The 16571-nt window shown below is 38.3% G+C and overlaps 1 protein-coding gene across 4 annotated transcripts in view; it reads left to right on the top strand.

Annotated features, from left to right (window-relative positions):
• Positions 1-16571, top strand: part of mast4 (microtubule associated serine/threonine kinase family member 4) — a 133457-nt gene that overhangs the window by 10744 nt on the left and 106142 nt on the right. For all 4 annotated transcript variants that reach the window (XM_023960995.1, XM_023960994.1, XM_023960992.1 and 1 more), the window contains exon 2: positions 13849-14002. In XM_023960995.1, coding sequence (XP_023816763.1) covers positions 13849-14002 — 154 coding nt within the window. The remainder of the gene's footprint in view (positions 1-13848; positions 14003-16571) is intronic.

Raw genomic sequence — 16571 nt, 5'->3', positions numbered from 1 at the left:
AAAGTATCCATTGTTTTCTTTCATGGGAAGTTCGATTAATAATCCTGCTTGGTGAATAATTTGCTTGAAATGCAATCAAGTGTTTCGTATCGACTGGAATTAAGTTAATTCCATAAACTGTAGTCAAATTGTCGACACGGGAGCTAAAGCTCTGGTGTTAAAGGGTCAAACTTTGAAATTGAAGATTGAAACTGGAACGAATGTGGGTACTGATGTTTTTATTGACATTGTCTGTTCTAAACGGCCTTAGTGGGCGATTCTTACAACTGACAGGCTGAAGGTTTTCGCAGATTTGCCCTTTTTTGTAACCAAAGTGGTTTCATGAAACTGCATCTAATCAAATGTCTGATCAAATGTCAAAGTATAGTCACATTATGTAGTCAACTTTTTGGCCCATCATGTCGACTGTTAGGTTCTAGGCTGTTTAAGTCTTTAGCTTGGTGTATTTTAATAGCAGCCGGTGGTACATTTTCATTTCTAAGGCTTTTACTTATTCAGTGTATCAAGTGAAATTTGTTTTATAATTTTTTTTATAAAATCTGTTCAAAGAATCCCAGTGTGGTTTCAAAAGAAGGTTTTCTCATTCTTTCAAGAATTTCTCATTGCCATTACGATTCCCTCGTTTAAACTGTTTAGTTCAGACATGTCCAAAGTCCGGCCCGTGGTCCCACATCCACATTTGTCCGGCCTGCAGGCTCCTGTCATAAAATCAATTATCAATTTTTTCTGAGCTTCAAATATGAAATTCACAGCAATTTGGGTAAAAATGAATTTAGATAAATTCTGTTTTATGTGAAAAACCACAAGTGTGAAATTGAAATAAAGTATTGTTCTTTTGCATTTAAAGCTATTATAAGGGGTTGCACATCTTTACCTCACCAAATCTGGCCCTCTTTGCGATAAGTTTGGACACCCCTGGTTTAGTTAAGAACTGTACATGCAGTTTAACCGACTAACCACAAACTCCATATTGCAACATGTGGCTGTGTTTTTATTTCTTTTCTTGACTTTGAGGTGTTATTACTGACATTTGGCACAGGAAGTGGTCCTTAGGCCAATTAAAACCTCAGAATGTAAGTGGAAAATGTTGTACCTCTGCACCACAGCCGCCCCAGTATACAACTATTATGAAAACTGTGTGAACTAAAAGGTAACTCATTAAAGAGCTTCACCAATAAAAACAAAAAGTCATTTTTTTTTCTTGGTTTGGTTTATATCAAGAAATTTCAGCAGTCAAAACAAAGCAAAAATATGCTAAAAATAACAAAGCTTAGATATATCAAATTTATTTAAAATATCAGTTCATACATTAAGAAGGAAAATGAAATAAAGCAATTTTCTTGACATTACATGTGCTTATATTCATAGGCATACATGCACACATACATACAGTGCATGAAACACTGAATTTATTAAATATAATGGTTGTCAAATAGTGGTTAATGCGTTGAAAGGGAGAAAGATTATATAACGTGAATTTTTATAATCATCCATAATGATTTACCTGGGTAAAGGCTGCTATTAGGTAAAATGATATTTTTTACAGTTTGCCTGGTTTCACGTCACCCTAATCAATTATCTGATAACCCTTTAACTACTGGCTCATTTTCCAACAATGTGAGGATAGCCATCGTCTGAGCATTTCTCCATCATGTGGAAACCTTTGTCCTCAGAGTTGTTTAGATGTAAAGAATGTTAAGCTCCAAAGATGACACCGAAGTAACAGGAGTGGCTTTAAAAACAATCCTGTATTGGACTGGTCCAACCAGAACCCGGGACCGAGTCAAGTAAAACATGTCTAGTGAGATTTTAGAAGAGAGCATTGACTCGCCCCATCTGTTGTGGATGAGCTTTGTTTGTCTTGAGGAAAGTAGATGAGAACATCTGATGTCAATGGGCTGCAGGGAGTAGGATGATATTTTAGTTTTTATTTTGGATAAACTATTATTTCAAGCTTGCAACACATTCATTGTTTGCAGCGCCAATGTTGGGTATGATGGGATGATGGAAAAAGAGGGCAGGCTCACTCTGCACCAACAGTCCTTAGCAAAAATGAGGCTTTTGGTTTTGGCTAAAAATGGCATAATTATAATCTCTGGGAAAGCTTTTACAAAGGAATCGAAAGAAGGATGATCCCATCCAAACCTGTTAATAAAACATATTTTATGACTTGGAGCTTCATGATTAAAATAATCCAAATTTATCCACGGTTCCTAATCAAATTTCTAGTTTTAATCAATATGTTAATGGTCCTTCCATTGTTCTTTGATCCATGTGATCCCATCTGACACTGAGTAACCCCTGTGGAGCTGCTTGATTTCCTTTGAGGAGCCGTTCCCTGAATATGGAAGGGCAGCCGTTACTCAGCAGCAAAGCTTTGCTTGTGTATCAACATTTGCCTCTGTCTGACAATGTTTAACTCTACCTCCTGTGCAGTGGGTCGACCTGTGTTGTTCCCCTAAATAAGCGGCGTTTATTTAAGCAGGCAGGGCCACGGAGAACATCTCGTGTCATTGTAAGCTTTAGGGCTAAAAAGATTATCCCAATCTGGTTAAGACTCTTTTCACTCCTATGATAGGGCTGTCTGCCCACGTTCTGTCCTTGATTTTTGACTCTTATTTCCTGCCATTTCCTATGGGGTGAATGTCTGGGTTTAATCCCCATTTTTTTTGTCATGGCTGCACGTTTATGGTAATCCAGGAGGTTTAAGTTTTGTTGATACAAACAAAATGTCTGAGGGACAGGACTTAACTGTAAACGAGGCTCCGACTTCCAATGGAGGCAAGGTAAGATATTTATTTAACTGATCGTATCTGGATGTTTGGGGAATTTCAAGCTTTTTTTTTTCTATGAAACTAACTTCCAAGCCTAATTAATCCCTGTGTGTTTTCCTTTTTTAACACCATAATTTATTTTTCCTTTTTGTAGAAATCAAATTTTTACTTAAATTGAACAAAAAAACTATATCAAAATTGTGTTGAAACTCCTGTAGTGTTTGGCGTTCATGTCTCCAAGTGTGCCTTTTGAAGTAGTTGGTATAAAAGTGAAAATGGAACCAGAGGGTTCCGTTTTACTACAACCAACTGCTTGTCTGATAAAGAGTGAAACTTTTTAACATTTAACTGTTTTTTTTATTGGATTTAATCAAAATGAGTTATAGATTTTATTGGCTTATAGTTAAATTGTAAAGTACGGGGATAAGTGTATCACAAAAAATCATTTAAACAATTTTTGAAGTGAGATTAAAGCACTGAGATCACCTCTGATGCTTTTTTGGTTTATTCTGTAAATGTCTGTTTGCTAAATTAGGCCTGAATGAAGCTGTAGGGCAAACTTGATCAGTGTTTATAATCTAAACTCGTGGTTACGTGGCTTGATTGATGCTTGTTTGCCATTTCACGGTTTGTTTTCATTCTGAGTTTTATTCTAAATTGGAAATCTGATGCTTATTAAAACACGTTTAACTGTTTTTTGGATGAAGTCTGAGTAAAATGGCTGAAAATCGAGATTCCCTTTATGCATAACTTATTTGTTATGCCTAAGAAGATGAGTATTTTTTTATGAAACTCAAAGCAAAAAAAGAGGGATGTGTATTTTGGATCTTGTCAACACAGGAAACTGTATTCCCAAGTGAAAAAGGGGCAAAGTTCAAAAGCTCAAATCAATATTTTGTTAGATTTGTGTCAGTAAGAGTTGATGGCTTTAGATTTGGAAGGCTTTTATTTTGTAACCTTATGTTAGTTGTTGTTTTAATGAGGAGACGCTCCGATCCTGGGAGCAGAGATCTTTGCTGCAGAGGTTCAGTCCAGACTGGAATTTAGGGAGAGCTGAAAAAGACAGATGTTGGGTTGGCTGAAAATGCGATTTTACTGTACGGAGGTCGACCTTGAGGGAAAAAAGGCGTTCGGTTCACAGCGACCGTTGAGAATCCCCCAGGCCTCCCAAGATCCCTGGAGCTGTGAATTCTTGAAGGGGAATTTCAGAAAGAGGAAGTTTGTTGCTGCTGTTTAACTGCACACATTCTTTGCTTGTTTTCTGCCCGTCAACCTAAACTATGGAGTCCGGGGATGCAATAACAGTTTGGCCTTTCCCAAACCAAGAAGTGTCAAGAACTGATTTAAGGGTCACCCAGAATAGACTGTCACAAAACCAGATAAATTGGCAACCAGTGCTATGTTTGAGTTTTTCTAACTGTCTAAAGACATAACAAGAAAAATGACCAAAAAATTCTCCCTTTTTACTCTTAAAGCTTGAGACTTTTCTGTGGTTAGTGGTCGTTTTAATGATGATGTGTATTTTTAGGCCAGTCTGTGCTAAACAACATTGAGTTTTAGATTTTTAAGTGCAAACATTCAGATGAATCGGATGTTAGGGCTTCATGTTTTGTCATTTCATTTTTTACTCATTAGAGTTGGAGAAGTAGGAGCAACACTACACACAACCACGATGACTGGAGAATAAAGAAGATTTATTATTTTTTTTTAATGAATCACATAGATTAATGATCAATAATCAGATCTAATAAAAGGTGTGTTCTTTTAGTCTTGTTTTATAACATGGAACCGCATAGCCATGGTGGTCATTTTATGGACTCGGATGACCAATAATGGCCAATAATAAAACCTTGCATTGTGAAGTTAGAGTACACCAAGAAACGTACAAATACATGTTGTTTAGATTTACCATAAATGTAATCTACACTAGGAATGTGGTGCACATCAAACACTGCAGGAAGAACTATAAGCCAGCATGAACTCTTCTTGAGTCGCTGCTAAATGTGAGCTTAACTTTACTTTTTTTTACCATAATGCAAGATAACCTTTTTTTCCCCTTTAAATTTGATCACAAACACACACTTTGCTCTGGTTTGTTTGTTTTTGTGTGAGCGGCTGCTGCCTGAGAGGAAAAAGGGGAGATTTCATGATGCTGGAAAACATGCTCCTCTCAGGAGGAAATGATAGCGAAACAATGGCAGGAGAGGAAAGAGAACTGGAAGAAGGTGTAATGCCTCTTGATGCACAGCCCTTTCTCTTCCTGTTTGATTGTAAACTTGGACTCATTGTGCTGGAGACTTCTGAGAAGTTTGTTTTTGGCTTTCAAAGATCACATTTGTCCGTCCTGAAGAAATGATGAGCAGAACTTCTGCTTCTGATTCTCTCCACCTTTATTTGCATGTTTTAAAAATACTTTAAGTCCATGAAGGTTTAAGAAGTTCCTAGAACTCGGCACAACCATCTTTGACAAACTTATTCTTTTTTTAAATCCCCCCTTTCCAAAAAAAGGATCCAGTTAGTGGTGTTTGCATGATAGATGCCCGTTCCATGCGTGCAGCCTGACTGTTATGCGACATACTTAAACCCAAGTTTGAATCTTAAGTCAATGTTAGTGTTAGTCATTGATTTGGCGGTGAGGTTGATGCTGCGCATCAAAAAATCTCGGAGTGACGTTTGAAAACTTGTGACGTTTTCAGTGACTCAATCAAAGGGTAGAAAAATAAATCCAATATGGCTGCCCGACGCGAGAATTTTCGTCCTGAACTTCCATCCATTTTTTTAAGCGGCGGGAATCATGGTGTTGCCAGAGGCTGTTCCAGTTACTGTTGGGCAAAGGCGGGTACACCCTGGACAGGTCATCAGTAATCGAGCCAACTACGACCGCCTGGGCGCTGGCGGTGGCGTTTGCTAGCTCCAGCTCCATGGGCGCTGTCCGGGGTCTATCCCCGCCTTGGCCCAACAGTAACCAGTAACAGTAACACAGTCTGCGGCAATTCAGCGTAGTAAACGAGCAGAGGAAGGGGATAGTGCGAGCAAGCTTCGGTGCCCAGGGTCCGACCGGCAGACCCTGGGCACCGACACTCGCTATTGTCAATCGGCTGCCAAGCAGAGGGAGAGCCGCCGCAGGTTCCGTCATGACGGCCACCTCCATGGGTGAAAATTATGAAAATGAAAAGATCCCTCAGTGTTATTTTCCCCTCTTCGGTTAATGCTCAAACTGTGCCACAGACAGATAGACAGAAGTATTTTTGAAAATGACCGTTACCCAGGTGTAGCTCCCGCGGCAGGAGTGCACCCGGAGAGACTCTGAATGATCTGGTGAACCCAAACACGGCGGCGTGCTAGCCGTGCTAGCTGGCACCTCTGTAGAGCTCTCCTAAACGTATAAACCCAAGCTACCCGCTCAACATCATCCATGTTTTCCATGATGTGGCAAACAAATGAAGTCCAGAACGGTTGGGACATCAAGGCGTTGAGCAGCAAATCAGACACGAATTAGATGCGCAAATTGCGAATTGTGAATACAACATAAGAATAGCTTGAGTCGGTAAAAAGGATCTCCTTTTGTTGCTCAGTATCTTCCTCTCTTTCAGGAAGTAAAGTCTTAAGACATTCTCAGCAGGAAGACATTTTCTCCAGAAAACCTGATCTGCATTCAGCAGGATCGTGTTAAAACGATGCTAAAGCCTCAAGTGTGCAGAAACGTCTGCCCTTATACGCTCAAGCTCCCAGTCTTCGGTTGAATTGAATAGTTGGCTGGCTGACGTGTCAACATAGAGCAGATGGGCGCATGTTTTCACTTCAAACAGAGAGAGAGAAAAGACACGGAAGCCTTATTTGTACAACAGTTTTCCCGCTCAAGGGGCTTTACAGAAACACGAAAACAGAATTAAAAACAAAACATTACAACGAAATGACATCAGAATAGAACAGGACTTATGTCGGGTTTGCACAGACGTCTGCGGTTACTGTCTGACTCAACAACTGAATCAAAAGCAGACAGAATGCCAAACCTCCTAACGAGCAGTTGTTACGATAAATTCGTCACTTACCCTAACCCTTTGGTTCTCAAAAGTGCATTGTGAAAGCAGACTTGGCCAAGTTAAGCTGCCCCATCCAATGGAACCAAGCTCCTCAAACTATAATTGTGCCTCAATGTCTTTTACACAATCCCAGCTTTATGAGGTGAACCAGGACCAAAAAAGCAAGTAAGTTTCAGACTTGCAGTCAGGTCAACACGTTTCCCTCAGGAATCTCGCATTATTGCTCCAATTTCTTACTGGGCAGGAAGGAATATTGTTGAACCTCCACAAGGAAGGGGAAATGAGCTACAGCTGCTTTCTAGAAAACACTGTTTATGTTTAAACGTGTTCATGTTTTTACTTTTGATTTCATTAAACCATTAAAACCCAAACTTCCTCTCTTATTTTGCTGCTCGTGGAGTATTTTCTTATTGGATGATTACCGCTCTGCTATTTTAGCATCATAAACAATTTATGTACACTGAAATTGAAACAGGAAAAAGTACTTTGAACATTTTAAATGGTTTTGATAGGCGGGCATATGTTTATTTATTGACATTTTTTAATTAAGCCACAAATTCATTCATTTGTTTTAACAGGAAAAGATAAAAAACGATCAGGCCTGACTCACTTTAAAAACTGGTTTTCTGCAGGATCCTGCTCTGCAGGACAATTACCTCAAGACATTCATCCCACATACCAGAACAAAACAGAGCAGTTAAATAAGAGACGGCATGAGGGGAAGTTAGAGGCAACGTCGGTGGTTGCAGCTGAATCTGTCTCTTACATAAACTATAGATGCTCTTTTAAACAGTCGTAGTGATGTTGGAGTCTAGATCGATTGCAGGAGTTCATTCCACAAAAATGGAAAACATTGTCGAAACAGAACTTATCTTTTGTGTGAAATAATTAACACGTTTTAAGTCATTTTGCGTGCTAAAACCTGCATTAAATTTGAAGTTAGAGGCTTGGATGCAAGAAGTTTGATAAAAAATTCTTGTCTTTTTGTATGAATTTAATGTCACTTGAACTTAAAGCCTCGTCTGTCCTGTTATGTTGGCTCAACAAATGTGATGTAGAGTCCTGCCCTACTTTGAGTTCCCCTAAACTTTCTTGGTGAGGTGTTTCCTTCTTCCTCGTTCTAGCTGGTGGATCGAGGGGTGTGGACGAGGGGAAACCGACTTCAAGCTACAGAACTTAACTGTTTTATTTCAGGTGGTTGAGAAAATCTTAGGTGTGCTGTATGATCATCGGATCTTCTAGCATATTTTTATTTTTTTTGCTTTTAAATGGCCGGGCGCACTGTTGCTGCGGGGTTCGTGCATCGTCGGCTAAACTCTTTCGCGTTGTCTGAGTTGAATAAAGAGTCTCACACAAGGATTGCCATCCAGAATGAGGGAATTTACTGTGTGAAAACACAAACACAAAACTCTTCAAAGTAGATTTTTTTCTTCTTCTAATGGACATTCAACTTTAACTGCATCAGAAATAGAACAACAAACAGTTGAATTGATCGAGTTTTGAGATGACCTACATCTTTGTGCTTTGATTCACCGGTTTGCCGTCTGTCTTGGCAACAAAAGCGGTGTTGTTGCTCCTGGAGGCGTGTCTTCTCTGCTTTCCTCGCCTTACCTGACTCTGCTGCAGGTGAAGCACGGCGGCGATCAGGACGCGACTGGTGCTAAAGCTGGAACGTGTTTTTGTTTTGTCGTCATTTAAAGAGACGTTCAAAACCCACACAGACGTTTCAAACGTCCACGGTTACATGAGCACAGTAGAAACACAGGCTGGCTAATGACGCTATGACTCATGGCTGATAATTACAGCCTTTGCTCAGACAAATGGAAGGAAAGAAAAATCATAATTTTTCTCATGAAGGCCAACAACTGCAGCTCTGCCACAGTCTGCTGGTCTACAATTATTGACTTACAAGTAATTCCTTAAATAAATATTTTTTTTCCTCCAGAAAAGCTTCTAATTTACATTTAATTTACAAATGGGAGGCTTTTCAGTGCTCTACACATTTAAACTAGAGGCAGCACATCATGTTATCCTTTTATATAAGCAGAAAGTGATTTTTAAATAGAAATAACTCATGAAACAGCTTCACCAGTGCAGATGCTTGGGTCATGTTCCTGGACATTTAGCAATATTCTGTGGAAAACAAAAAATGTTTCAAAGACTTTTTTGAAATTAAACTGTATACATCAGAATGTTTGTGCACAAATCAGTTGTCTGTTTTTCTGTTTTTTTTAATTAAACTGAAATTACTTTGCAACAAATTTCTGCCCCCTAAACAGTGAGAGGGAAGAATGCAGGAGCATCTCTGGTCTGAACTCTAGCTGTGACGCTAAGCTACTTAGAGTTTTTGGTAATTATGTTTTTGCTTCATGATTACATAAATGGCTCCAATTCTTTTTGTTTGTGCCCAGTGCATTTCCCTTTAAAACACCTGCACAGCAGCTGTTCACAAGGTCAAATTCTGCAGGATCTTTAGCAGGTTCCCTTCACTTTTTAGGAATCGTACCTTGATATTCTTTTAAATATGATGTATATTTACAAAAAATATGAGGATTTTAGTCCCTACATCTATGGCTAATAGAAATTTTGGAACAGGTTCCACTCCACTTGTGATCCATTTCAAAAAGTTCCCAGTGGTCTTTAAATTATAATTGTTGTTTTTAGCTGAAATCAAGGCAAGGCGAGATCATTTATATCGCACAATTCGTACACAAATTAATTCAAGGTGCTTCACAAAACAGGAAAATGCAGTAAAATCACAATACATAACAATGCAAAGATTAAAAACAGAAATAATCATGAAAAATTGTGCTTTAAAAGAAAGGAAAGAGAAAAGAAAATGAAAAGAGGTGTCGATAAGGACCCTGAACGGCCAAACAGAAATGTCTTGAATTTAGAATTGAACCTTAGCACAGTGGAGGCCTGTCTCACAACTGTTCCAGCTTTTAGCTGCATAAGACTGAAACGCTGATTCCCCTTGTTTAGTCCTGACTCTGGGCACCCGCAGGAGGCCGGTCCCTGAGGTCCTCAGAGTCCGAGATGGTTCAAATGGCGCCAACATGTCAGAGATGTGTTTTGGTGCAAGGCCATGAAGAGACTTGTAAACAAGCAGAGTTGCTTTCAAGTCTATTCTTTGAGCTACAGAAAGCCAGTGCAGAGACCTGAGCAAAGGACTGATGAGTTGGTACTTCCTGGTTCTAGTCGGGACTCGAGCAGCAGCGGATGCATTGGATACACTGAAGCTGTTGTGCTGCTCGTTTGGGGAGGCTGGTGAGCAGGCCGTTACAGTAATCTGACCTACTGGAGACAAATGCATGAATAAGTATCTCCGGGTCTGGCTTTGACGTTATGTTTTTGATGTTGGCAATATTCTTAAGATGGCAAATTCTGCTGGCTTGATATGGCTGTTAAAGTTCATGTCAGAGTCCATGTTGACCCCTAGGTTTCTGACTTGATTTGAAAGTTTTAGAGACGCAGAGTGAGGGTAACTGCTGGGTAACTGTAGTTTTAAGACATGGTTTCTGCAAAGCGGCAGGAGTTCATGCAACAGGACTCTTATTTTGAAAGATGAGTTATTTATTTATTTAAAAGCTTCTGTAAAATAGAAATATGACTCAAGATTGTGGCGCTGACTCCTTCTGACCCTCCCCATGTGTAGTTGTTTTCAGCTCAGACGACAATTTCACTTTAAAGGTTTTTGCCCGGCCGGTTGTGTGGTTTGAAATGACCCCCCCCCCCCCCCCCCCACACACACACACACATTATTGTTCCTCCCTAAAGCTGCTTAACAAAAAAAATTCCATTGTTCTCAACAAAGTTGGAATTCTTGTAGGAATTGTCTGCATTAACTGTAAAGATTTGAGATGAGTGTTTCGAAATCTCCAGACAAGGCCTGTTTTGTGAGAAATGTATGTTTGTTGGAATATTTTTAATACCCTTTTTTTAATTTCTAAGAAAGTTTTTGGATGTCAAAACCACTTTTTTTCAGATTCTTTGGTCAGATGATCTGACCAAAGACTGATATGATGCGTTATTGTTACTGTTATAAAAAAGCAAAATCGACATTTAAATCTAAAAAATGGATACAAATTACCATTTTAAAACCATCATTTGATTTAGTCATTTTTTTGCGGTAAAAAACCTGTATAAATACACAAATTGACTGATGCTGAAAGTTTCTTTTTAGTAAAAACAAGTTTTTAATTATTTTATTCCAGAACAAATTGGTTGTTTTAAACATAAAAATCTTTAATGATTCCAAAGGGATCAAAGTTTTCATTTCAATTCGATCACGATCTTCTTTCCTGTACATCCGTTTACAGAACAACTGCATTATTATTGTATAGTATTCGCTCCAGATTAAACACAAATATTAAACCACAAATGCAAGAAAGTCATGCTTTGGTTTGATTATCCAAGGTGACAGAAAAAAATCTCAATGACAGAAATGTTTGCCGTAGTTTTAAGTGGGATGAAGGTTTTTTTACCCACAGGGACGTGTGGGATGAACCGACTAGATTACACAAACGCAGACAACTTTTTTCTCTATTCAAAGAAAAGTGGACACATACAAGACACATGAGTCAAATTATTGATCTACTAACATGAAAAGCAACAGGAATGTTTTTAATATATTTTAATTTGGATAATGTTGCGAGAGTCTGAGATCTCATAACTATGCTTATTCCTATTTTCATAGCAATAAAGACCAATTTTGTTTTACTCCTTTTTGATGATGATGATAACTTATGATAATGTATATTTAATACTACCATATTTACGAAGATGACCTGGCCTAGAGGCAGCACAGAGGTCCAGCATAGGAACAACATTAAAACAATGTTCAGCGAGTGACGTTCTTTAAACGACAACTTTGGCAAAAACAATACATGATACCATTAGAACAGTTCCTTCATGTGCATGGATCTTTGACAACGGCTTCTAAGGAGTGCTTTAAAGTGCACTCTTGTATGGATGTGTTGAGGAATTCCAGTCTTTAGCAGCAGAGAACTGAAATGGGGAGCGACCAGCAGAGCTTCAGGCTTTTAGAATGAAGCTGCTCGAACAAAGACTTAGATTTCAGTTGGAAAGTTTTTTTTCTCCAAAAAAAAATGTTTTTGCAAAAAAATAAGATACAATTATGTATTAGTCCACAGAAATGAAGAGCCAGTTTAAATAAGTAGAGATGACCTCTAATGGGTTTTGGTCAGTGACTGTCCAGCTTGATTCCAAATAGTGAATAAATTCCAGAAAACATCCAGGGGGAAGAAGCTGATGAGCAGAGTTTAGGAAGGAGTTGACCTAGAACAGGATGGTGTCATCAGCATATTGATGAATATGGGATTCAGCAACAGCATTTATAATCTTGTTGAATGAAGTTGGACTCAACATTGGAACCCTAAGAGACTCCTTTGGATAAGAAAGAAAGCTCTCTGCCCTCACGATTTGTACCTAACTGCAGCAGTAGCTCCTGAACCAAAACAAGCAGCTATCAGATGCGTTTTGTTTTGGTTTTGTCCGTTTGAGTTTAGCAGCAGAGAGTTGTTTGTGTGATTGTTGCTGTGCAGGGATCCTGCATTTCCTTCCCTTGTCTGCTCTCAGACACGAGTTCTCAGGGAGGGCCTCTTCCTCATTGCTGGCCTTTGTTTTGCTGCTTGAGCTTCATGCAAGTTATCCTCATCTGTTTAGACAAGAGACTAGCAAAGAGTGGACTTTCAGAAAGTATGTGGACTACAACTGTCTGCCCCGTGTCTTGCATGTTTAACAACTTCATCCTTGACTCACTTTCCAAATTTATGAGAAAATTTGTTTTTTCCGTTCAAGGTGCTGCTAAATTTATGGTTCGCTGCGAATTGGTGACATATGGGGTTAAGGAGTAACCTTTTTCTGCAAAGCTTTTTAACTTCTGTCTCTATAGAAGGTGCCTTTCTTGGACTAATAAAATGGCAGATTTGTCTTCCGCCTATAATTATGTTTCAACATTTATTCTCTTAAAGTCCCAGTCCAATAATCTTTCTATTTTCAAAGAGTTCCCAATAGTCTTTAAATCATGTTTATGCTCCTTTTCACCAAAATCCAAAAACCTGTGTTGCCATCTAGGACATAGTTTCTGCAGAGCGGTTGTAGTTAATTAGAATGAACTGGGGGCAACCCCCAGTCCCTTAGAACCCTAAACCTAGACAAAAATCCATCTGTACAGTTTAGATCCAGATTCTAGCCCAGAAGAGGAAAACGCATCATCAGAATGGAGCGATGGTCTTGATTTTGATCTTGATTCACAATGATTTGAATTAAAAAATACAAAGCAATCCAATCTTGAGCTGAATCTTCTTAATTTATGTCCTCCATCAGCAAGAAAATGCCACAAGAACATGTTAAAAACACCATTTTCCTCAAAGTGGGTCTATTGTAGCTGCAAACATTTTTTTACATTTGCAGTTACATTTTTCATCCTCCTGTGTTTCTCAGTCACTCTTGTGAGCACATTTTTGTTGCCCACCTAGTAAATGAGAGTATTGGCCGTGTGACTCGGGAAGCACTGAAGCCTGAAACTTCTCTTCTAATTCTTTCTTTAATAACAAGGAAAAGTTGCTGTAACTTGCACATTCTTTGACAGTTTTTTAAACTTTTTTTTCGTCCATATTTGGTTAAAAATACTGAATGTATGACTTTTTAAAGCGTTTCCCCCCCCATGTTTTGTTGTTTTAAGATCTGTGCTTTTATTATTAATAAAGGTAGTAGTTAAGCAGAAATTTTTTTTTTTCATCTTTTTATATATTGGAATTTTTAAAGCTTTGTTTTTTTTTTTTTTTGCTTTGTTCTGTTAAAAACATAGTAATGTGCAATACGTAATAGTGTATGAAAGATCAATGGTATAAAAGTCGATGGAAACAGAATAAACCCCAATTAGTTATTTCATAAACTCACCACAGACAAGGGTTTTTGTCTTTATAGATAAAGATTTTATATTTGACGGGGTTTTTTCCCCCAATACATTTTCCTTTTCGTTTAAAATCTCCCTTTTCCCACAGATGGACAACATCCTGTATCCACCGCCCCCCTCCCTCAGGAAGTGCAGTAACCCTGAGCTGACTCTGGGGTTGAGTGCTGCTCTCAAGTTCAAGCAGCACCTGAGTGATGACGGAAAGTATGTCCGCAGGAGGAGCCTCGGCGGCGGTCTCACAGGTGTGTTTCACTCTGATTCTCATGGTTAACTTTTTAACTGATCGCCAACAGACGGCAGACAAACCTGGAGCGGCTTGTCCTCCTTAGTCGGCTTTTTTAGATGACGCGTTCTGGTCAAAACCGTGACTCACGGTTTTGGCAGACCAACGACTGTATGACGCGCTCTGTTTTTCAAAGGAGCGCTGGGATTATTCTGACTCAAACGTTTGGAAAACAGTCTTTACAGAACCACTTTTTCTCTTTAAAGTTCCTCATCTTTAAACATGAAGCTGCTCCAAAGTCTGTTTCTGGAAGCAAACGCTCTCCGAAAAAGCCCGGAGCACTAATCAAACCTTAGAACTTAAAAGCATTCTCTGTTATATAGCAACTGACGGGTAAACATTTAATATAAGCAAGTTTGAATTAATTATCTTTGATCAGTGATTTATATTTTCTTTTGCAGAAATGGTCTGAATCCAAAAGCATCGGGTGTTGACTCTTTACTGCCCAAATGTTCCTTATATGGACGATCCATGTTCATTTTTAGAGAAATGTTTCTGTTGTTGACACTTGAACCTTCAATTTACAATCCTTATGCTCAATCTGTATAAGTGCAAATATGTCTATTCAGGATTTAAAGCAATGATAGTATGAAGAATATAGGATTATTATGTACTATAAACAGTATTTTCTAATCAATTTAGGATTATCTTAAATAGATTTACTATATCTATGCATTTTCATTGTACAGTTCTTTTTTCCTTTGTTTTTATAGCAGAAATTTGCTTGAAATAAACCAAACAATCGAACCTTTTACCCTCTTGCCATCAGGAATCACACGGGACCAGCTGAAGTCTTTTCCTGAGTTGAAGCAAACTTTAGTATTTTTGAGCGTCATCATTTTAGAATGAATTGGAAAAGTTGTCAGGTTGGCATTTCGTGCAACCGTTGGTAGTTTCTTAATCAGCACAGACACAGTGGGCTTTCTTCACCCACAGACGCAACACGGACTGATGAAAATACACATTTCTATTCACAATTTCATTTTGATTGGATTTAATACAAGGAAAGAATAAATTTAAATATTTTTTTTCTAAAAATGATTTGTTTTAGTTATGATGTAGTTTTCACATATCCAGGTGGAACTTTAAGTAAAAAAAACGATAAGATATGAAGAGTTTTCACTGAATTTCTTTTAAAGAACATTTGATCCAAGGATTTGAGAGATATATAAAGATTGATTTCAGGTTTTTCTTTTCTACCCCGGTCATAGAGACCAGACACGCTTGAACCTGACACCTTTTGATGCTCTGACTAGTAAATTCTATCACGTTTTCAAGACTTGTTTGGCAGCTTTCATCTATTCTTCAACACCTTTTCCACAATTCTGGGTGATGCAGACAAACTAAGCTGGGTCAAAAACAAAACACTAAGAGCAATTTGGCTCAGTTTCTTACTGACCAAAACCCAATAAAAGCTACAAAGTACCACTTCACCATTTATGAAAATATATTTTATTTATTTTTTTGTGGCCATTAAGCCATCCATTCATGTAAAAAAACGTTTTTAAATATTTAAAAAAATTGAATTATAACAGTGTTATATTTCTAATATATTACTTTTGACATCCACATATATAAGTTCCTTTCAAAATAAAATGCATCATGCGTCAAATAAGATCCTGATACGGTACATTTGTTTGCAATTGTACTTTAAGAACTCGGAACAAAACCTAGACATGATAAAATAATGAGTTCAAACTTAATCTAAAAATAAACCCCAATGATATTCAGGTCAAAGTATAATTTTGCCTTTTGGAGGAATGGTAAAACTCTCAAGACTGTTAAATAGGGTTAATGTTTTACTCATGTAAGATCCCCCTCAGTTTAAAGATCTAAAAATAAGTGACAACTTAACTACTATTTGTTCAAATTATTATTCAAAGCCAAAGAGCCACAATGGAGGGATAGAAAAGCCGCCTGTGGCTCCAGAGCCTCAGATTGCAGACCCCTGGTATAATCATCAGCATCAGCATCAGCAGAGAAAATATGTAACCAAATGTCATAATAAATGAGGAGCAGCACCACCAGCCTATAAAGAAAACTCACGTCAACTACAAGTACAGAAACCTGTCAAATCATATAATGAAATGGTACCATTACACATAGACATAACTTAATCCTTGATTTAACACATTGTTTTAGTTATGGTCTTTGAATCATAAAAAAATGTCACATAATACAGATAAAAAGTTATTCAGCACAAACTGAAAACTGTTCATTTTTCTGCTCTCCATACTTGGTTAGGCCTCCTGCATGAATGACTGCATCAGCAGCCTGTGTAGTAGCAATAGAAGCTCAGGTTGCTTTGAAAGCTGCCTGCAGCTCCTCTGCACGGTTGGGTTTGGAGTCTCATCTTCTTCCTTCTGACGGCAGCTCATAGATTTTTCTGTTGGGTTCAGATCGGATGAGTTGCTGTCCGATTGAGCACAGGGAACTCTTTGGTTGCATTTGGCAAGTCCTGCTGGAAAATAAAACGAGCATCTCCACACAGCTGGTCAGCAGAGAGATGGAGTGCTCTAGGATTTCCT

The sequence above is a fragment of the Oryzias latipes genome, chromosome 12, assembly GCF_002234675.1.
Source record: "Oryzias latipes chromosome 12, ASM223467v1".
NCBI classification, from domain to species: Eukaryota; Metazoa; Chordata; class Actinopteri; order Beloniformes; family Adrianichthyidae; genus Oryzias; species Oryzias latipes.
This window is presented reverse-complemented; position numbering and strand designations above follow the sequence as displayed.